The sequence below is a fragment of the Rhinolophus ferrumequinum genome, chromosome 19 (assembly GCF_004115265.2).
Source record: "Rhinolophus ferrumequinum isolate MPI-CBG mRhiFer1 chromosome 19, mRhiFer1_v1.p, whole genome shotgun sequence".
NCBI lineage: Eukaryota > Metazoa > Chordata > Mammalia > Chiroptera > Rhinolophidae > Rhinolophus > Rhinolophus ferrumequinum.
Genome location: NC_046302.1, coordinates 47,290,818 through 47,314,590, shown reverse-complemented (window position 1 = coordinate 47,314,590; position 23,773 = coordinate 47,290,818). Strand labels below are relative to the sequence as shown.

At 44.2% G+C, this 23,773-nt stretch overlaps 1 protein-coding gene and 1 long non-coding RNA gene across 4 annotated transcripts in view; one reads left to right on the top strand and one right to left on the bottom strand.

Moving 5' to 3' along the window:
• ALPK2 (alpha kinase 2) overlaps window positions 1-23,773 on the top strand; it is a 138,211-nt gene that overhangs the window by 66,428 nt on the left and 48,010 nt on the right. For both annotated transcript variants that reach the window (XM_033087439.1, XM_033087438.1), the window contains one exon: window positions 2,835-4,563. In XM_033087439.1, coding sequence (XP_032943330.1) covers window positions 2,835-4,563 — 1,729 coding nt within the window. The remainder of the gene's footprint in view (window positions 1-2,834; window positions 4,564-23,773) is intronic.
• Window positions 689-4,589, bottom strand: LOC117011762 (uncharacterized). Of its 2 annotated transcripts, none has more exons than XR_004421064.1 (3): window positions 4,519-4,589; window positions 2,813-2,955; window positions 689-796 (listed from the first exon to the last, which is right to left on the bottom strand). It is a non-coding gene; the product is annotated as an uncharacterized LOC117011762 (long non-coding RNA). The 2 variants fall into 2 exon arrangements; XR_004421063.1 differs by lacking the exon at window positions 4,519-4,589 and adding an exon at window positions 3,350-3,477.

Here is a 23,773-nt window from a genome sequence, read left to right as displayed (position 1 = left end):
AGCTCTTCACATAATATGGGGCACCTTAGAAGATACTTGCCACGAGTTTGTCAAGTATGAAGATTTAGGACAGAAACACTTCAACTGCAAAAATGATCACTCCACGCTCTGTCATTTCCCTTCTCTGAATGCTAGTTTTCTAACAGGATATACACAGCCAGGCTTCGGAGGGAGAAGGCTCTGGTCTCCTCACTGGCTCCACCACTTCCTAGCTTTGTCACTTTGGGGAAATTTCTCAACTCCTTTGAGCCTCCGTTTTGCGCAGACAACAGCCAGCACACTGTGTAACAGAGGAGGCCTTCAACAGGTGCTGGGTTCCTGGCCTGATTTCCTCCCCCTCATCTTTAGGACGCTTAGAGATAATTATCCAGGATGCATCAACCACAAACCATAACCCTCTCAAAGGTGTTCATTAGCCAGTGAGAAGTTAATTATACTTAATTGAGTTCCTTTTCTTCCTCAGTGTACTTAGGCTGACTTGTAAATCTTACATCAGCTAAAACACATGTTCCATAAAATCCTACATTCCTAAATCGTAACATTCTCCCATCTGTTTGTTGTCATTCAGAACTTGAATGAGTATATTTAACCCAGTTATATTTTTCTCTCTCTGTTTCTAAAATTCGTTTTGTTTTCCCTTCTTGATGCTTGAGAACCTTCTCTGTACCCCTCCTTTACTGATTTCTTACCTGGTCCATTGTGCCTCTCGCCCTTCTTCTCTTTTCGTCCTGTCTCTTTTCCACCCAAGTCATGGTACCTTCAGGAATGGCGGTTTCTCTAGCAGAGAGATCATGGCCTGGATAAATCGGGAAATCAGAATTACTTGGGATTTTCCAGAAGCCCATGGCACTGTTTTATGCTCCTTGTAAGCTCATAACTGAGGCCAAATCTCCAAGCACTGATTGAAAAGAGACATGAAGGGAAGGACGTGGGTGATGTGAAACTCAAGCAAAAATGACTTTCTCTCTATCAGCTTTAACTGAGGAGACCTCAGCCTGATGAATGACCAGGAGGATGAGGGTATCTCTAAGGGTGGACCAAGGACCGTTTGTAGCACAATGTGTTGGGATATTTAAAAGCAGATTCTCAGGCCCTTGACTCATAGATTCTGATTCAAGAATTTTAAGTAGCACTCTTTGGTCATGCTTCTGCATGCTCCTTGAAAACCAGAGGTAACCTGGTTTTAGCTCTTCCCCATCCATTCCTTTTTCATGGAGTTATACTTGACATATAACATTCTGTACGTTTAAGGTGTACAACATTGATTTGAGACATTTACATTACAATATGGTTGCCATTAGCTAACACCTGTATCCACCTTCTTATAAAATACATGTGGCATAAAGTTTCTGCTATGCAAAGCCCCTTCACAGTGATTTTCTCATTGGAACCTGAGAAGAACCTTGTACAATAGACAGGGGCAGGTACTATTTCCCCAGAAAGTTGCCCTAAATTTCAGTCTCCCCGTGCAAGGCCGGATATCAGGTGTGGGTCAGGGTGGGCCAACCCCAGTCACCTCTGCCTGGCTTATATAGGTTGGGGCAAAAGTCATTGCAGTTTTTGCAACTATTTTTAACCTTTTAAACCGCAATTACTTTTCCACCAACCTATACTTGGGAACCAGGTTAACAACAACACAATGTATTCACAGAAATAGAATTAGTCTATGATTTCCGAAAAAGAGACCTATGTTAGCTGGTACCCAACGACTGAGGGCTGATGAGCACATAAAAGCATGGGGAGACACAGGGGTCCCGCCAACGAGGAAGAAAGGATACGGAAGACGGCGCCGTAGCTGTGAGTGGATAACACGGCCCCTCCAGGACTAATGTTTGTGCACATTTTACACAGATCAGTCAAGGTCTAAGCATTGCCTCTAAGTCTGAGCCCACCCCACAGTCCCTGCCGTCTGAAAAAGGTTGTTGACTTCTGAGCTGGATAAAGCCGAGACTGAGATCAGCAATATTACAATTCCCATGAGGTCAAAGGAAATCAGTGAGAGTGCCAATTACGGGCATAAAGCAAGTGCAACAAGTTTTTCTTGGGACTGCAGAGCCTGGAGAGGGGTCTCAGCGGGAAGGTCAGCCAAACACCTCAGGCTCCAGGCTCCAGGCATCAACATAGGGAAGGGCCAGAGGAGCCGTTCACCGTCACTTCTGGAGCAGGGAGAACAGGCTTGGCGTGGCCCAGGAGTCAGTTCCTTTCCTTCTGGGCCAAAGCTGAACACATGGCTTGCTTTATGTAAGCCAGAGGGCTCACTGGCTGTGGTTTAGAGCAAATAGTCCTGTTAAATTAAAGAGGAAACGGCACTGATCTCCATACACATAATCCTAATATGCTATTATTTTTACAGCCCCCCGGCAAGAACCATGGCTTCTTGGTACGATCTTAAAAAGAGCTATTGCTTATGCTGTTCCACGACATGAGGTAGAATACTTCAGTTATTTGTGTAAAATGCCTCCCTCCAGAAAATAATGTTTTTTCAAATTCCCATAGCATAAAAATGGCTTAAAATAAAAGGAGAGAAGAAGAGACTAGACTTAGATGAATGTCCCAATTCATCTAAGTAATTCTCAGCATTTTCAATTTGGGGTAGGACTATGGAAAATCTTAAGTGAGAACGCTGAGGTTCCCAGGATTCTCAGCAGAACTAGGGGCAGCGGAGACCAGAAGCCAATTGCCTCTGACCACAGACCCCTTTCCAGCGAGACCACAGATCTAGCTAGAGTGTGCAGTAAAAACCATGCCCATTTTCTGCATGTGCCATGACGTGAGAGATGTTGGCATGCACGTCCAAACATAGCAAACTTACCTGTATGTTCTTTTCATCCTAGCTGTTCCCCAAATGACGCTGCTGTGTACCAAATCTCTGCTAAAAACGGTTCTGGAATGATCTGCTGTTCTGCTTCCATTGAAGTCGAGTGCTCGTCAGAGGACTCACAACTGTCTCCTCACCTGAAAGATGACAGGGACAGAGGTTGGAACCATGGAACCGAGACATCTGAGCAGAAAAGCACAGATCCAATTGATGAGAAAGAGCATCCTTATAAGGAAGAAGAAAGTCCCTCCTTGGGTACTCCCATGTCAGCTGATTCCCCGTCCTCCAAATGTAACCATTTACGCTCACTCCAGTTACTGGCCAGGAATGGCAGTAGTGCATCCAGTTCTGAAAATCCCTTGGATGTTAAAGGAGTAAGACAAACTGAAGGGGCTTGCGATCCAAATGACACAGAGGGAGTTGCAGATGGGTTGCTTTTTCCAAATGCAAGTAATATTCCCGATAAACCAGAAGTATATTGCCACGGGACAATGCAGCCCAAAGTATCAAAGTTAACGGATGGTGCCTTACCCAACGACGGCCCAAATGCTGAAGAATTAAACTCTAGTCATCAAAATCCCAAGGTACAGAAATACATTAGCGTCAGCCTACCGCTGTCGGAGGTAGCCACCTCCATCTACCCAGGTGACAGGGCCATGGTCACCAAGCAAGAAAACCCACAGGATTCCAGCAGAGATTCTGACAGTGACTATGAACTTTGCCCAGAGATAACCCTAACCTGCACCGAGGAGTTTTCAGATGATGACCTGGAGTATCTGGAATGTTCCGATGTTATGACGGATTACTCTAATGCAGTTTGGCAATTGAACTTGCAGGGGCCTGAGCATGTTTTTTTATTAGAAAGCGATGACGAAGTGATGGAATTCAGTGAGTGTTGCCTGGGGGCATGTGAGCCTTTCCTCAGTGAAATGGGTTCTGGGCCTCAGGTGTCAGATAACACTGGGCCGATGGAGGCCACCACTGGCTTCTGTGGTTATCACTCACAACCCCAAGAAGTGAGGGTAAGACGCCACCAAGTCTCTACCCACAGCCCCTCATCCCCACAAACAGGGATGACTCTGACTTTGGGACCTCAGCAGGATGGAACGTCTACGGTGACAGACCAGGGGAGATATAAACTACCCATTGCTGCTGCCGAAAATGATTATCCAGGAATTCAGGCGGAAACCAGAGACAGCCACCAAGCAGGAGAGGAATTCGCCGGTGGCAATCTGCTTGACATGGATAAAGCAGTGACCGAGAGAGAAGGAAAGCGCTTGTCTGGTGAGTTAGAAAAGTCAGGGATGAACCAGCGTTTGGAGACCACGGCTGAGAAAACAGTAGAGGAAAAGGATTTATGGACCAAGAGGGGCTCAGAGAAATCTGCCAGGGTGAGGAGACCAGGATTTAAGGGAAAAGCCAAGAAGCTGAACCCCAACCTGAAAGACAGTGCAACAGACGGCACCCTTAATCTCCTCTATCCCAAAGAACCCGTTAAGCACCCACTAGCCCAGAGTGAGGAAAAAGAGAGTTCTCATGCCAAAACAGAAGCTACTGATCTGAATTCCCAGTTCCATGCAGGAGAAGGTACTATTCCAACCCAAGCAGAGCAAGAAGCAAAAACCCTGCAAACCCCACCAGGCGCACTCCCCCAAAAAGGAAACTTGAACTTGGAAGGAGAAGGGGTACAGGTTAATAACCTCTTTGAAACAAGCTGGGTTCCAGACCAGAGTGATCACCGGCAGGTAAGACTCCTCTTTTACAAAATTACAAGATGAAAGGGATTTGTGTGTGTGTCCCTTCAATTCTTATCTTGATTGCTGTAGCACGGCACAGTCAGGTTACTTGTGAATGACAGCTGCTGCTGCTAGGAAGGAAATCTGGTTTTGAAAAAAGGCCCAGATAAACCCTAAGCCATCCTAATTATAGCAAAAGACAGAAGTAAGAGGCACTAATGGGATTCTGGACAGCTGGAAAAAGAAATCTGATATTTTGTCTACTGCATGTGTTTTACCGGGCAATGCCACTATTCAGAAAGTTTTTCAAGCAAATGTTTTGGGTATAAACTTTAAAAGAAAAACAAAAACAAAACATTCTTTTTAGTCACTTTTCAGGAGCACTTTGAAAATGGTAAGTGCTGGCTTTAATCAGAATTCATAGTAACAATGAAAATTTTCGGTGTGTCTGAAAGCGCTGTAGAACTCCCTTGGTGATCCTGGAGAAAGTGGACAAACTTGGTTTTGCTGGGCTGATGGGATGCTTTGATCGGATGTGTGTTTTATTTTGTTTGTCTTAGACCACAAAATACAAAACAGGCTAAGAATATACTGCCAGGAAGTAAATTTGTTTTACCCTGTTACTGATTTGGGGGTTTATTTGAAAGAGATGGAATTAAATTCATGGGAATAATTAAATACATGAATTTATTATATTTGTAATTTTAAAGGGTCGCAAATGGGCTTTGAACTGATGCTGTACTATGGCCAAGATTTCATTTTTCTTAAAAAAATATCCAAGAAGAGTTATTTATCAATTATTTTTACTATATCTTGTGTTCTCCCTTCCCTGAACTTTGTAGTAGGAACCTAGCATTGTCTTTATAGAAGACTAGACATACTCCAAAGAAAATAAACTTTTCCCAAATGCATTCGAACTTATTGAACTGTCTCTGTGAAAAGTAAACATTTAATACATTGATTTCTAAAGACTCAGTCATGAAATAGTCAATCTAAAAACCTCCAGATCTGACATAGCCTCTTACTAAGCAAATTGTTCTACTCCACTAGCCAAACTGGCCCTCTAAAAGCTCCATTTAGACTTTACTTTTGCAGGAGAGTCAGATTAATCCTATTTGGTTGTTTAACACACACCACTTTGCTGATCACACACCAGTGACCACAGATTCGTGAGCAAGATAAATTTATGGAGGAGGTTTGGCCCAATATTAATACAAAATTCAGTTACAATGTTCATTTTCTCATGTCAATAAATATAGCATTTCCTTTCCTTTACATAAATGCTCTTCCTGGCTCAGCAAAGTGAATTTTTACAGTTGTTTATCCACATTGAGCATTTCACTGGGCAAATTACTTTAACTATTAAAGGTTGGGGGTGGTGTCAAGTGGCCACAAAGGAGTATAAGTGGAGGGGAGGGGGCCATAGACAATGTTCCTTTTAGACCTATCACTGTGGGAGGCAATTTCTAAGCTCCCTCAACTGCCAAAATTTGAGAGGAGCCAAAGGAAGGAGCCCCCTTTGTCTCCTTCACCTTGCACCCTAAATTCCAAGACCGAGAGCCCTGGTTACCACAGGCTCACTCGTTTCCTGGCCATGCAGCCTCATACAATGGGCCATCTCTGCGAGCAGGGCCATCTGCCTCGTGCACGTTCTTATCTCAAAGTTCTTATGGGACTCTTGCTCACACATTCGTACATGCTCACACATTCATGAGTGGACAACCACCTCCCTAGCTATCAGCTCAAGGTCCGACCTGTGTTTTGTGGCGTGACTGTTCTCTGAGAATCGTGAACACTATTATTTAGAAAGCTTGTACTCTGCAGGTAGTAGGGCCATTTTCCACTTTGCTGTGGTCCGAGCGGAGCTGACCTCTCACTCAGGGGCCAACCAGAAATGTGAATGGAAGCTGTATATTCAGGAGCAGTTCTGTGCAGCCTGAAGTAGGAAAAGGATCTCTGGATTGGTGGCATTCATTTTGCCTTGAGAAAAGCACGAGAATGTTGTCACAGGGATAGTGGTGTAGTGAGATTTGCTGACCCAAGCAAAAAGTTACCGTCCCACTGCAGGAGATGTCTGTGTTTCTCACACTCATATGCAATACAGCCAAATTTACAGCAAATGGCTTCACGTCATTGTAAATGTGACACAAAAGAATCGGGGGGGTGTCATTAGGAAATAAATCCAACGTTTTATAATACTGTTCAAAAAAATAAGGATTGGTGAATCTTTCCATAACTAAGTCAAAAGCTGTTTTAAGTATTTATTCTTAGACATTTGTGGGAACTTAAAATTTCCCAATGATTAAAAATCCTTGGTTGGGGGGTAATACTATTCACTTACCTTTAGGTGTCTTTTGTAGAGACAGTGACCAGCAGCTTGTCGCTTCATCTGTATATAGCTTTTAGCATTCTGGGGAAAATTCCGTATCTCTAATACTGTGTTATAAGCACAAGGCTATATTGTAGAATATCTCCTGCCTAAACACATGTCTCCAGTTGTACTTACTTCCTGTCTTCCTTTCCTGCCTTTACAATGCAAGGCCATCTTGTTCTGATTTGTCTTGAAATAATACTTCCCCAGGCTAGGACTGGAAAGCCCCCAATTACTCTACATTTATGGAAGATTCCAAAGTTAATCCCAGTTTGGGAGTGGACAACAGAGAGGGTAACCAGGCTAACTTGAACCATCTTCAAGGCTACACTGCCAATCCTTCACCTTGGTTTTGATCGCACTTTCCTGATCCAACTCAGAGGCAAGGCCTGACAGGCTACCCATCTTAAGTTTCCCGAGGCCACACTGGCACAAGATCATTGTCACTCTTAAATCAGAAGTGCTATGTTTTTCCTTCTGCTTGGCTGCCCAGCTTTACCCCAGAGAGATTTGCATTTCTCTCTGGGGTCATGAGATTTCACGTGTACAGTATGGACATGTATTCTTAGGCTCTGATAGTGAAGAATCTTCCTGATCAGCAATAAGCACTAAGCGTAGACGGTGAGCTCCACGGGGGCAGGGAGTTTGGTCACTGTACTTTTTTCAGTGATGTATCCCAAGTCCTTGCAATAGTGCTGGCCACACAAGAGCCACTCTGTAATTAAATGAGTCAGTAGCCACACAGTACGAGATGAAATTCCATGTGTAGTCAGGTATGATCCCGTGATGACTGGTCTCAAGCACTTTATGGCCCTCATGGTCACAGGTTCCCTTCACATACCAACTTTCCACGAGGACCTCGCTTCCCTGGGAATGTGTTGGTTTGTGCTCAACCATCCACACCTGGCACGTGGGTTCCTTGGGAAACTGCTGGCGATTCGCACACCACCTTGGCTTTCTCAGCGTCTTACTCGCTCTCACAAATGGCTAATTAGATCCAGGAAGATCTCACCATGAACCCCTTAGCAGTTAAGACTTTCCACGTATTGCTTCCGTCTACTTCTGAGAGGCAAAGCGGGCATACCCACCAGTCTCTCCATCTGGAAAACGAAGCATTTTCTCGGACATGTGGTGTGTTTTCCACCTTCTTGTCTGGAGTGCCCTCGCTTGGCTGGTTGCTACCTCAGCTCATCTGGTCCCGGGGCCAAGTCCTGTGGGGTCCTTCAAGTTGCACCTCCCCTGGAGCACTTTCCTCATCCTCACCTATGATTTCTCCCTCCAGAGGAGTTAAGCAATCTCGTCCACATGCTTTGTATAGTATTGAGGGCTCCCAATCTGAGTTTGGTTCCTGCTCCACTGCTTTCTGACTCGGTGACTCTGGGAAAAACTACTTCAGCTCTCCCTGCTTTAATTTCCTCATCTAAAACAGAAATAACAACAACAATACTACTACTACTCACCTCATAGGGTGTTGTGAAGATTTAAGTTTTGCATGTGAAATGCTCAGCACATTACCTAGTATGCAATCAACATTTAATAAGTACTATCCTGTTTATTTTGTTTATTACCTACCTTCTTAACACATATGTTCTTTCTCCCCATATGAAAGACATACGGAGGGCTGGCTACAAGTGTTTTATATCTTTTTTTAATTGGAAATTTTATGAGCTAATTGTACGTTGCAGTTGTAAGAAATAATGTACATTGCACATGCAGTTGTAAGAAATAATAGAGATCACTGTACACTTTGTCCAGGTTCCCCTGATGGTAACGTTTTGCAAAAGTATAGTATAATATCACAACCAAGATACTAACAGTGATACCATCTACTGATCTTACTCAGATTTTTCCAGTTTTACTTGTACTCGTGTGTGTGTGTGTGTATTAACATCTATAGAAATATGCCATCTGTGTAGGTTTATGTGTTAACTGTGGTATGAAACTTCACGTTAATCTAAGTTCAACCTAGTAGTTAGACAGTCAGTGCAAGAACAGGTTATCCAGCAGCTTCAAACTTTCCATGGCCATCCAGTGACAGGCAGGGCACATAGTAGTTCTCTCTATTTTTAAGCATGGGAAAATATAAGCAGATAATCCAAACCTTCTTGCAATATAGTTTTCATATCTGGGACAGCACAACCTGAGATCTTGGATTCATTTACATAATAAAATGTATTCCCCCCAAATAACAACTGTTAAAACTGAGTCCCGAAGGCTGACAAGCCAGCTCTCTCTCTTTACTCATGATGGGAAGGCAGAAGTTTATAATCGCTCATCTCTCAGCACCTGGCAATCGCAGCCCTTGTCAGCACCACTCCATGGCTGATCCAGGGAGTAACACAAACAGCCGTTTTGTTTTTAATCACAAAGCCGGCTGTGCCACTTCTGCCAAATACCATTACTGTCCTGGACCTGCAGGATCACTGAATGCCCTGGCTCATTGCAGTAATTAAATAATCAATAGAAAGTCATTATTACCTAAGCCTTGCTACTCACAGTGTGTCTGCAGACCAGCTTGTCAAAATGCAGAACCTCAGGCTCTGCCCCAGTCCTGCTGAATCATAACCTGCATTTTAACCCAATTCCTAGGAGATTCATATGCACACACAAGTTTCAGAAAGTCTGGTCTACAGAGACGAGAATTTTCTCAAATTAGAAAAGATCCTAAACAGTGGTCTCAGCCCTGGCTTACCCATGGGACCTCCTGGGACCTTTAAACAGTCTGATGCATGAATTCTGCCCCCAGAGATACTGATGTAATTTGGTCTGTGGTGTGGCTTGGGCATTGGGCGTTTTGAAAGCTCCCAGGTGATTGTTTGTTGAGAATCGTAACTGTGCTTTAGAATTACCTGTAGTCTTTTGTAAATATACAGATGCCCAAGCCCCACCACCGGAAGTCGTGATTTCAGTGGTTCCAGGGTAGGGCTCAGGCATGTACGCCTAGAGCCCTCAGCCAGTGGAATACAAGGGTCGTCCTGGGGGGGGGGGCTCCAGTTTCCACCCCCACCAAGCAGGGCTGCAGAGAGCTAAAGGTTGTACACATAATGCAAGAGCTCCCTCGGGGATTCTGGAGTCCCTTACCCCCTGTTTTCCAGGATCTTAGCAGCCAGGTTATTCAGGACTACGTTTCACACAGAGGCAATGGGTCTTCTCCACACACAAGGTGTTTCTACTCTAGTGCAATATGTGCATTCCCAAATACCTCAATCCTGCAAAAATCACACACTTAAAATACCAAAGCTCCTGGAGAAACAGCATTCCTCACAGGCCACTTCATAAATAGGCCATTTTTAAATCAGAGACAAAAAGTAAAAAAAACGTACCCAGGAAACTCACTTGGACCACCCGGGGGGGCGGCTGAGGTTGGGCAATGGCTGCCATGGCAGATTTTAAAACTACCCCAGATGACTGAGTGGAAATCCTGGCAGCCCTTCAGAATAAGCTGGAAGGTGCTGAGACCCTGAAGACAGAAGTGGATCCCCGAGCCTGAGGGGATGCTGTGAATCAGGTGGGCCTGGGAGCGGCAACCTGCTCTCAGACACACCTGCCTGAAGTCGCTTCTTAGCAGAGAGGAGCTTTGGGGCAGGCTTCAGCTTTTTATTAAAATACAGCTTGAAAGGCTCCCTGCTGCCCATGCAAAAGCCGAGCTAAAGGCTATTCCATTTCTCGCTCTAGATTCTATAACTTCCTCCAGCAATTCAGAGCCCCTTGGCTTAGGAAAAATTGCATATGAACCAAAGCAGCACCTGTATTATACTGACGCCATTCCCCTGTTAGGTGATCTCATAGGCCCATTCCTCTGTTACCTGCTCTCCGAGGGCGAAGTTACTACGGAACACGTGTTACAGCACGGAGACCTCACAGGGGGCCTGAACACCTCCTTCTGCTCAGGTGCTCTGAGGCCTCAGAGCAGTGCCTCGAAGTGAGGGCTTGGATTATTTGCATTGAAATCACCTACTCACGTACGTGTTTAAAAATACAGATCTCTAAATTTTAACCTCAGATTTGTTGAATCTGCACTTCTGATATGCTCTCTTGGTGATTCTCATGGACAGTAACATTTAAACCATGGGCTTAATTAGACTGACACCTAGAAAGAAAAACTACACCTTGAGGCCTTCCTGTAAAGAATCACAGGATTTTGGAAGCAACAGGAAGTTTAGGGCTTGTGAAGGGTAACCACTTTGACCTAGGAGGAAAAAAACAAAACACATGATTTGAATTTTTCGCTGCTTTCTAGTTGGCTTGCTATAACTGAGGCTTTTTCTTCACCTGTCCGGCAACTGAAACAAGTACAGATCGTGATTTATTGTAACTAATCCAAAACAGGTGTGTCATCTCCAGCTGAGTTTTATTTTGAGGAGTAGTTCAGTGACAAGAATTTGGGTGGCAGCATTAAAGGCTGGTGAGAGGAGGGTCACATGGCTGCGAGGGTGGGTTTTAGTCCCTGGAGCAGATCCCTCATCACTACCTTGGGTGGGAGCTAAGGGCCAGAGACATGCCTTACTGTTCCTTTTTTTTTGCTATCACTGAAAATGAATGTGTTTTGCTGAAATGGGATAGAAAAAAAGTGGGACTAACCAACCATCTATCAATACAAATGACAAAAGATATGGTCATCAAGACAGTATGGTAGTAGTCCCAAATAGATAAATCAATAAACCAAACTGAGTAGAGAGTACAGAATCAAACCCAAGAATATATTGGAATTTGGTTTATGATAGAAACAGCCTTTCAAATTTTAGGGAAGAAATAAAATCTTTAATGCTGACACAATTAGTCATATAGGCAAACAAACAAACAAACAAGGCCAGTACCTTACAATGGACTCCAAATAAACTCCTGATAGATCTCTGAGTTAAATATAAAGAAACAAAACTGTAAACTACTGGAAAAAATATTGGAAACTACTTTTATGAACTTGAAAGCCATAAGTTCTGGGGACGCAAAGAACCACACCAAAAGAAACAAAACAGGGGCAGCCAGATGGCTCAGTTTTGTTAGAGTGTGAGTTCTGAACAAAAGGGTTGCCAGTTTGATTCCCACATGGACCAGTGAGTTGCACCCTCTATAACTAGACTGATGGACAACAACTTGGAGATGATGGGCCCTGAAGAAACACACTGTTCCCCAATAAAAAAACAAAATAAAACAAAGAATGAAAAGGTTAATTTTGATTACATCAAATTAAAAATTTCTATATAACAAAAAACACTGTAAATAAACTTAAATGAAAGTGACACACCAGAAGAAAAATGTAGCACATAAGTAATAGACAAAGATTAATTTCCAAAGTATATAAAAAACAGATAAAAATACCCCTAATAACTGAATTAAAAAAGGATAAAATTAAACAAGTAGGAAGTTCATAAAAGAGGGACTACAAATGGTTAATAAACATATGAGAAAAAGTACATCCTTGTGAGTAACTAGGAGAATATAAATTTTAAAAATATAACATCTTTCACCCATCAGATAGACAAAAAAATTAAAGGATGATGATATCAAGTGTGAGATTATGGAGAAATGAGTAAGTACATTGCCAACAAGAGTGTAATTTGATGATATCCTTTAAAATTAAAAAGAATATTACCCATTATGTAGCAGTTTCACTTCTCAGTATCCACTCTTGAGAAAAGCTTGCATATGGGCCCAAGGAGACATGGACCATAATACATGTTGCAGAATTGTTTGTGTAAGGAAATATTTATATGGAATTGGCTAAAGTGTGGCCTGTTCAAATGATAGACATCTCAAAACATTATGTAGAGTAAGAAAGGTATATTGCAGAATGATACATAGAACATGATACCATTTATGCCCCCAAACCAACCCATAATAGTGTATGTTATTTGTACATACTCGATACATATATAAGTAGATAGAATTTTTTTTTTTGTAAGTCTGGAACGATCTACACCAAAATGATAATGGTGACTAACTTTGGGGAGGGAAATAAGAATCTCACATTTGAAGGGGAAATTTGTAATGTAATATTATTAAAGGAAACTGTATTTATTTATTACCTATATTATTGAAAACTAATTTTTTAAAACAGGAAAACAAACTGGGGCCTTGGAATTCTTGATTTTGGTCCTGTTTCTGTCATTAACCAGATGTATGTTATGGAGTCATTTCTCCTCCTTTTTGGGGCTCTTTCCTGGGTGTGAGCTTAAGGGGTTAGATCTCTAACTCTCCAAGGCCTAAAGTCTCCTGAATCTCTGATTTCACATCAGTGACCAAAATAAATGTCAAATAAAGTGGAAGAAAATGTGAATCTCAACGTGAAGAAAGTCTTTTTAAGCATAAAGGGGAAAAAATGATAACTCTGACAATATAAGAATTTTGCACATAAAAAACCATCATAAACAGAATTTAAAAACACATGAAAAGAAAACTTAGAAAAGTATTTGTGATGTATAGGCAAAGATAACAATGTATGAAAAGATGAAGAGCTTAATCAAAAAGAGGCAAAGGAACCAAATAGGCAACTCATAAAAAAATGTACAATTACACCATAAACTTATCAACTCCTTCCTTCCTTTTCTACCTTCCTTCCTTCCTTCCTCAATTTTCAGAGATTATTTATAAAATAACAATACCTTGTGTTGATAAGACTGTGAAGAAACTCAGGCTTTTTCCTATACTGCTGGTAGAAGTACAAATTAGTACAACCTCTCTGGATGGCAAATTGGCAGTATTTACTAATGCTTTTAAAATGCAAGCCTTGGCCCAGCAATTAACCTAATGAAATTATCAGAGATGTAAACAGCTTGCTGGACCAGAATATTCACTGCCACATGACTTGTAATAATGGAACAATCTAAAAGTTTAGCAACGGGGAATGAAGGAATGGTTAAATATAGTGGTACAAAATTCTTTGGAACACTATGCAGCCATTAAAAATCATGCTTTCAAAATATTTAAGGATATGAGAAAATGCTTGTAAACAAATTACAAAAGTTATTTATATAATCAATTCCTTTGAGGAATTACAGTTTCATGAGAGAAGGGTTAAGCTCTTTGCCTGTGGTCCCACCATTTGGTCATTGGCAGACTCTAAGCTAAAGTCCTGGTCATTTTCTCAGTTTAAGGCCCTTATGTCTCAGTGCAATTCTAATTTTCAGGATTCTAATATCCTCCGCATAACCATCCAGCCCTGATTCACTCCCTCCACTATAGCCGTATGTCTCTTCATTCCACTGGGTTAGACTGGCCGTATACTGATACGTCTGTCCTGCTGGACTGTAATTCCTTATGGGTCAGTGGTGAGCTTTACTGAATACATACAGCACCTGATAGTTAGAAGAGCTTAATAAATGTCAAGTTAAACATCATCATGTGATCTATTAGGCCCCCCTGTGAAAGGGGATGTCAAACTCAGCACGTGTGACAAGAATTTCAGAAACTTGGTAAACCAAAGTAATATGAAAAGATTCATTTCAAACGATGCAAAGCTATAAACGTGGGAAAGTAGTGTTTTTGTTTACTGGGGTTGCCATAATAAAATGCCACAGACTGTGTGGCTTCAAAACAGAAATTTATTTTCTCACAATTCCGGAGGCCAGAAGTCCAAGGTGGAGTCAGCAGAGCTGGTATCTTCCCAGGCGTCTGTCCTTGGCTTGCGGATGGCCACCTCCTCACTGTGCATTCACGTGGTCACCTCTCTGTGAATGTGTGTGTCTGGTGTCTCTCTCTGTTTCTATTCTGATCTCCTCTTCTTACAGTGACACCAGTCGGATTGAAGTAGGGCCCACCCTAATGACATTATTCCTTCTTCACCTCTTTAAAGACCTTATCTCCGTATGCAGTCACATTCTGAGGTACTGGGCTTAGGGCTTTAACGTATGAATTTGAGAGGGGGACACAATTCATTCCATAACAGATACATCTCGCACTGACCATTCTGGGGCATAGGGCACTCACGTAAGAATTAGGATCCGGAAAGTCCACATTTAACCACCTCAACACTCAGACTGGGAAAATGCCACAATTCTGGAAAAGCAAACATGTCCCAATTTCTTCTCCTTGTGGAATGAGGGTGGCAGGATGCTGGCCAAGGAACCACCCCAGCAGAGTACCCAGGTCCAGGTGACAGTGTGGTAGGCAGAACAAAAGTAGGTCCGCCAAATTCAGGTCCATGCTGTTGTCCCCAGAACCTGTGAATATTACTGTACGTGGCAAAAGGTACATTGCAGCTGTGAATAAATTAAGGGCTATGAAACGAGGAGATTAGCCTGGATTATCCAGTGGTCCAAATGTAATCACAAAGGTCCTTCTAAGTAAAAGAGAGAGGGAGGAGGGTCAGAGTCAGAGAGAGATTTGAAGATGCCATGCTGGTGGCTTTGAAGGTGGAGGAAGGGGCCACGAGTCAAGCAAGGAATGTGGGCAGCCTCTAGAAGCTGGAGAAATCAGAGGGTTTCTCCTTTGGAGATTCCAGAAGGGATGCAGCCCTGCTGATACCTTGATTTTAGCCCAGTGGGATGTATGTCGAACTTCTGACTTTTAGAACTGTAAGATAATAAATCTGCATTGTTTTAAGTGACTACTATGTTTGTGGTAATATTTGTTACAGCAGCCATAAGAAACTAATACAGCAGAAAGGATAATTTTAACTCAAAATACCTCAAAGCAAGTCAGGATACCCTTCTTCAGGTTTTGACTTCAGTCTTCACAGAAAGAGCCCAATTGTGACACACAGACTGCAAATTCCAGTTGTCTTTGGCTTAGAAAATCTGACATGGAAGAGAAAACAATAAGAAAAATGGCAATCTATCCAACATATAACATGTTATAAATATTAAAGCAAGTATAACATTTTGGAACTCAGGAAGCCTCAGAGAGTCAGGACAGAGTCATGGACTCCACAGCTACTCCACTCTAGAACTTGTGGGCACTTTCAGGAGTCTGCTTAGAATGTCTCTGAATCAGCAGAATCTCCAGTGTCCAGAGGAGCTCCTGGCCTGAGAATACCTGTGATGTGGCCGGGCTCCACGAGAAAGCATTGTGGGAAGGTCATGCCCAGAAGGTACCTTCTGACCTCAGGCAGTCAAAGAGGCTGAGGTGGTGCAAAGAAAACTGGGAACCTCTGAGCAGCCTCTACTGCAGGGCTTCTCAAACTTGACCCTGCTGATATTTGGGGCCGGATAATTCTTCATTATGGTCAACGGTGCGTTGTAGGATGTTTAGCAGCCTCTCTGGCCAGGAGCAATTTCTGCTTCTCATCCCCAATCCTGTTGACAATCAAGAATGTCTCCAGATATTGCCAAATGTCCCCTGAGGGGGTAGGGGCAGCAGAAATCACCCGTGTTGATTAGCTGTGGCTAAATTCTGTGCTTGCACCAGGGGTAGCTGGGAAAGAAACTGATATTTCATCTAAATCAGCACTGACCAATAGGAGTTCATGCAAGCTGCACATGTCAATTTGTGTATGTTCATAAGTTGTGCAACCATCCCCACTATTTGGTTCCAGAATATTTTCATCACGCCCAAAGAAACCTCATGCCTGTTAACAGTCATTTTCTATTTTCCTCTCCCCCCTATCCCCTGGCAAACCCTGATTTCTATCTCTATAGATTTGCCTACTCTGGACACTTCATATCAATGGAATCATACAATACGTGGCTTTTGTGCGTCTGCCTTCTTTCACTTAGCATAATATTTTCAAGGGTCATCCATCAATACTTCTTCCTTTTTATTCCTGGATCATATACACTATATGGAGAAACCACATTTATTTTTATCCACTCATCAAATGATGGACATTCTGTTTCCACTTTGTAGCTGTTTCCACTTTGTAGGTATGATGGATAATGCCACTATGAATATTCATGTAGAAGTTTCTGTGTGGACATGTGTTTTCAGTTCTGTTGGGAAAATACCTAGGAGTGGAATTGCGGGGTAGTCCATGTCTAACCTTGTGAGGAACTCCCATACTGTTTTTCAAAGCAGTCACACCATTTTACATTCCCACCAGCAGTTTTTGAGCGTCAACCAGATATGTAATTTGAATTTTTTTGGAACTCACATTTTTTTGTTAAAGTTCAAAGGCACAAGTGAAATAAACTTTAATATTTTATTAACTCATTATAACCAAAATGGTATTTCAATAAGTAATCTATGAAAGATATTAATGAGATATTTCACTTTTTTTTTTTGTATTCAGTCTTCAAATTCCGGTGTATTTTACACTTAGAGCATATCTCAATGACTATTCATTGGAAATGCTTGTCCTGTAGTGTGGTTAAATGAAATCAACAGTTGAAAGAGTAGAGTCACATACCCAATTGTTCCAAACCTACTTAAAATGTTTTCCCAACTGAATCACACATGTCCATTTTTACATTTATGTGTAAATTAATTCAAATGAAATCAAATTTAAAATTCAATTCCTTAGTTGCACTAGGCACATTTCAGATGCTCACTCGCCACATATGGCGAAAGGCTTCTGGGTCGGACAGCCCAGCTCTTAGTTATTTCTGTTGCAATTGTGATTTTTAGATAGCATGCTACCCTAGGCCTCGGCCTTGGTTTTCTTTTCTGCAGCTGAACCAGTGACAAAATGTAATTTGCTCTCCCTTTTTTTAAAAAAAAAACAACAAAAAACCTCCAGACTTTCTGTTTTATAGCAAGTTCACAGCAAAATTGAGCGGAAAGTACAGATTTTTCATATATTCCCTGCCCTCACACATGCATGGTCTCATCCCCCACCAGACGGGACATTTGTTACAATCAATGAACCTCCATTGACACATCATGGTCACCCAAGGTCCATAGGTCATACCTGGGTCCACTCTTGGTGCTGCACATTCTATGAGTCTGGACAAATATATAACGACATGTATTCCCCATTGTCGTATGTAATTCTATCTTAAAGGAAAGGGCTGCTTCCCATATGCCATGTATTCCTAGTTCGGAATGAGAGGCAAACAGCAGCAATTGTCACCCCAGGACCCCGACAGCCTAGCAGCCCCTCACCTCATGCAGCCTTTATTTCCAATGACAAGCTCTAAGCCCCCCACTGCCAGGGCCTTAGTGTCCCAGTTGGCATCCGGGCACCCCTGCTGCTTTTTGGGCAGGCTCCACGTGTCTCTTGTATCACTTTCAAAACAACATGCCACTTTGCCCCCAAGCCATCTATCAGGTTACTGTCAAACTACAGGACAAAAGAGGACGCATTTCAGTGCTCATGGAGCTCACAGGTTACCGGGCTTGGGAAATCCTATGTGGAACAAAAGCTGGGGAGAGTGAGGGGGAATGGATTTTCCCTTAAAAATGCTTTTGTCATGAGTTTTCATCACGAGAAATCGCAGCATGGCTGTCTCCCCAGAGGCTGGGAATCCCAGTCCTTTCCAGGATTCCTGGGCTCATATAGGATAGTGTTTCTCAAACTCGGCCACGTACTGAGATCACCACTGGGGAGCTTGTGAGAACGTCTGACTCAGAAGATCTGGGGCGGGGCCTGGGATCCTGCATTTCTGACAAACTCCCAGGGATTTCCAGGGACCACAAAGGCTTAGGGCATTTCCCAGAAAGTATTCAATACCCCCCACCCCACCCTCCCAGCACATTCAATTGCTCAATAGCTAAGAATAGCTGCCCATTATATAGTGGAACTATGTGCCAGGGGCTGTGCTGAGACTTCAATGGGTTAGCTCTGTCGAGATTTAATTATCTCAACAACCCAGTGAGATAAATCCTGCTGCTGTCCCAGGGCTCTGGGTTGGGAGGTGGTGCAGCCCGGCTTTGAACGGAGTCTGCCTGACTCCAGGCCCTCAGCCCCAAACACAGACGTTACCTAGCTTACCAATTCCATTTTAGGTCCGAGTTCCTTAACTCTCTTTAGAACGAAAATAAACTCTGATAACTGTGGTTGCCTCTGGTGAAGGAAACTGAGAAGGTGGCGGGGGTAGGAGGGACACTTAACGGCCACTTGATACTCTTTCACTATGTGCCTTGTAAATTCTCCATCGTGTATCTGTGTGTGTTTATTATCTACTCAACGTATTTGACAGTTGTTTTTTCAAAAAATAAATAGTTAAAAAATAAGCCCACGGCCTTCCTAGTTAGAACCATATACTAACCGCTAGGCCAGTATCAGACCAGTTCTCAGGGCAAGGGGATCAGATAACTTCCTCTAAAATGGGCATCCAGCATCACTGCTGAGATGATGAAGGCTCTTCAGGCTGCAGCCATTCCCTTCCCAGCCTCTGGGGATCTACCCAACAAGTCTGGTGTGCAACGTCCCACCAGACAATAAAAGATATCTTCACCACCTGGTAGGTGAGGACTTTTCCAAAGCTGATAGAGTCTCTAGTAATAATTCGATGACTAGGTAATATTGGTAAAAACGGTGCTTTTCTAAGGCCTATGTGAGAATTCCTTCCTTTAGACAACTTGGCATGGGTCAGAATTCCACGGTGCCTCTCTTTTTTTTGTGACATCACCCATTGACAAAGAGGAGAACATGATGAAGTTAACCAAAAAGTGGTGGGACTCGGCCATGGTGGGTGCCCACGTGTGATCTGAATCTCAACGCTTTCTTAAGCTAATTGCTGTAAGCATGAAAATAAGAGTTTTAACATATATTTTAAAGGAATGCAGGTTAATTACTTCCAGATCTACATCGTGAGTGAACTGAATTGCTAAGAAGAGCTTACAAGAAGAGACCTGACCTGTTTTTACTGAATATACAAACTTCTGGTGTCATCAGCCATAATTAAAAGTGCCCGTATTAGCGCATTGATTGGCTCAGGGGATGTGTCAGGGGAAAGCAAGGTCTAGTTGGGGTGGAACCAGGTGAGTATAGAGCAGGGGTGTCCAAACTTTTTCAACGTTTTTCACCAAGGGCCACATGCGGTAAAATACACACACAGCCGGGCCACTCACTCGAGGTGAAGTACGTATTGCCTCACCTGGTTTATTTAAGTAAACTAAATATATTTTTGGAATTTGCTGCGGGCCAATTAACAATGGATGCGGGCTGCAGTTGGCCCACGGGCCGCAGTTTGGACACCCCTGGTATAGATGATAGTCTAGGAAGGTTGGGGCCAGAGCCTGTAGGGGCCTTATCACTGGCCTAAATAGGGGGAAGAAACCCAGCCAAGGGCCGGACAAACAATAGAATATTCCTGCTATGTTCAAAATACCTTTGAACACCTCTGCCTGCCTCCTCACCCCAAAACCCCCCACTAGTCCAAAATTCATTTGCTTCACACACGTGTCCAATAACGGTCCTTACACCATCCCTCTGACTGCTCTTTGTATGATGAACAGAAGGATGTAAGCACTATGCAACAAACCTTTGGGTCTTCACTGACCGAGGCGGCTGGAACAAAGCCCAGCCCAACACTTGGGTGCAAGACATATCATGATAATGCTACCATCCTGAGCACACGTCTGCAGCCTGCAGGAAACGATCACCCGAGTCCTTGTGCGTCCTCACGTACTGTCCTGGTGCTGTTGGTCAATGAGGTCACCTCGGAGAGGTGACGATTACCCTGGCCCACGTGGCCTCAGGTCTGGTGGCTCCTGTTCTTTCTATGCCACATGAGGAGCCTGATGGCCCATCTTGCAGGGTGCCACATAGCCATGTCCCCCAGGATCTTGCTGACTTCCCGGCAGCAGCACTGGTCTGGATGCTGGGAACAGAGACATCCTAGGTCCCTCTTTCCTGCCTTCACTCCCAGGCCAGCAGATCTGTCTCTCACCAGGGGAGGTTAGTCTCTGATCAAAATACTCCTTCTGTGTCCTTCGTTCTCTCAACAAATGTTTATCAAACACCTACTATCTGTTAGACCCCTTTCTCGGTGCCAGGGACGTAACAGTGAGCAAAGTCCCACCCTCAGCGTGCTTACCTTCCAGTGGGGGAGACAGACAATGAACAGACGCAGCTGTGGCACCCATAGTGACGAGTGCTATAAAAACAGAGAGTAAAGGGGGAGCTCCTTTAGGAAGGGTGTCGGGCCTCTGAGAATCCTCTAAACTCCCCTAAGATTTTAGACATTTTGATGCCCAGGAGCTGTGTCTCGAATGCAGGCCAGATTTGTTTCTCACTCACCACCACCCCTTTCCCCCCGCCCCCCCGGGCAGTGAGAAATCACCTCCCCTTTTGCTTGACTGGAGAGAGGGCAGGAAGGAAATACTAGAAGAGCGACCGTGGTGTAATATTCCTTCAACAACAAAGCAACAGAAAGGAAGTGTCTCTTTTAGGGTCTCTGAGTCCCTTGATCTCCCCATCTCAAGTTTCTGAATGGCGGTTCTACCCTCCAGAGGACTCGTGGGCTTGGGGTGGGCCACAGGAAGATTAGAAGAGGGCAGAAAGGTTTAAGCTGCTGAATATGCTAATCCATATCTGGATCTGGCCTCATAATCACTACTAAGCTGTGCTCTTCAGAGGACACAGAAACTCAGAGGATTGGCTGGAAAAGATACTGATGGATTTGAACTTGCAGAAAGCCAAACATGTACAGCAGCCAGAGTGGCCCCTCAGGCTGCTCCCTTACGCCCCAGTTTCTCTTCTGAGTCACCTTCATCAAGAAGGGCAAGGGCGGAAAGAAACAGGGAAAGCAGCAGCCAGCTTCTCCTGGACTCCTCTGGTATCATCCTCCTCTTCTGCAAAAAAGCTCAGCTCAGCTCAAATACCCTGTTTTCTGTGGAACTTCTAGACCTGTCCTATGCTCCCTGCAGGCCCTGCTCCATGCATGTTGAGCTGGTGGTGTTCCACTGAGGCAGATGGACCAGGCTAGTTCACACCCCCGACCCCACACACACCAGCTCAGGCAGGTCCCTTGAATCTCCATACCTCTGGGAAAAGGGAAAAGGGAAGACAGAGAAGCCTCTTAACCCGTGACTGATCCAAAGAACCAACTAAGATGGCGGAGTGACTCATCCCGAGGGCCCAGGATCTTCAAGAGAAGCGGAGGTGGGGGCCACCTGACAGGATGCTGGGAGGGTGGGGGTTCCCACATCATTTGGGAGCTCTTCCAGGGCAGTGCACGCCGAGATGTTACAGGCTGTTTATGATCAGGGCTGAGGACAAAGTTCAGGATGTGGCCTGTGGTGACAGAGAGAAATGAACCATGGCACCCATTACACGGCACTCCACCAAGGTGTCGAGTTCCTCTCAGTCCCCTGCAATCAGAGCCTGGAACGGCAGACATCTATTGTCACGATTCTGAACCGACTCTGCCCCGCCTAGCAACCCTGGGCATGCTGCCTTCACCTTTCCCCTAGAACCCCCAGTAGGACTTTGACACAAATAACCAAGTTGTACAGCGACTCTATTATATAGCCCAGAGATGACAGTTGAGCTAACACATGTGTATGAAGCATCGACTTAATGTGTACAGTATTATAACAAGCAGGTGTCTCAACCCCTCAGAGAGCCTGCAGTGACATTCCTGAGTTGAAAACGCGAGAGGGGTCCCTGCTGCATTCCTCATCTCCAGTCCCTGAATCCTGCCCATTCTCCCTCCGCAGTGTGTTCCTCTCTCTATGGGTTTCCGAGGGCTTAAAACAACAGAAATGGATTATCTCCCAGTTCTGAAGGCCAGAGGCCTGAAATCACGGCGTTGGCAGGGCTGCTTCCTTCTGGAGGCCCCCAGGAAGAAGCCGTTCCCTGCCCCTGTCTTGTAGCTTCTGGGGTTGCCGACGATCCTTGCGGCTGCATCGCCCCAGTCTCTGTCTCTGTGGTCACCTGGCCACCTGGCCTTCTCCTTGTGTCTCTGTGTCCACATTTCCTTTTCCTTATGAAGACATCAGTCATCAGGTTGGGGCCCACTCCAATATAGAGTCACCGCAACTCAACTTGATTGCATCTGCAAAAACTCTATTTTCAAATAAACTCACATGCACAGGCGACACGGGTTAGGCTTGATCGTATCTTTTTGGGGGACGTGATTCTATACACAACACTCTCCCTCCCGTCAGCCACTGCTATAGCCCAGGCTTCATCATTTTATCTGGACCGTTGCAATAGGTGGCTTTCCAGACAACTTGGGCCAGTGTCTCCCTCTTCTAAGATACTGTCCACATGCTACTGCAACCATCGTCCCGAAGCCTAAAGCTGGGGGTGGCAATCCCTTGTTTAAAACAACACCACCCTCCCAGCCCCTGTCAGACTGTGTGGACCCTCTCGCTGCAGGAGTCAATCTGAACGCCACGCACAGCACGTTAGCTCTAGCCTCTGTACACATTGTCACCCTGCTCCCCCCTTCCCTTTCCATGCTCCCCACATCGTGGTCATTCTGGATAACTGAGCACTTGCCTGCCTCAGTGCCTTTGCTCATGCTGTTTCCTCGGCCTTCTCTCCTGATAAAACATCTGCTGACCTCCTTGACCTTGTCTACCTCCTTAACACAGAACGGAAGTTTCAAGAAGGCAGAGTCTTTCCCTGGGGATGTTCATCCTCCCAGTGAGGATGAGGCCTGGCCCATGGAGAGCTTTCAACAAGGATTAGACAAGTAAAAGTGTTAAATTTAAATGCATAGGCAGCAAATAAATGGATTCTGGATCTTTCCCTGATACACTTGTCCCTTCTCCTCAACCTGAAGGAGAATGGATTTCTCCCATAATGTTTTATGCTTCTCTCTGCTAACATATACTGTACATTATAGCTGTTGGTTTGCCCAGCGGGGCTGTACTATGAGCTACGTGGAGACAGACAAGGTTCTGATTCATCTGTAACGCCCAGAACAGACACAGTACAGTGGCTGTCAATACAATTTGTCAAACTGAGTTAAATCTAGTTAAAGAGGCAAGACAGAAACATGAAAAAGCACGTTCTCCCACCCCCTCCGATTCACTGCCTCCACCGCATTTGCAGAGCTGAGGTGGGGTGGGGGCGGG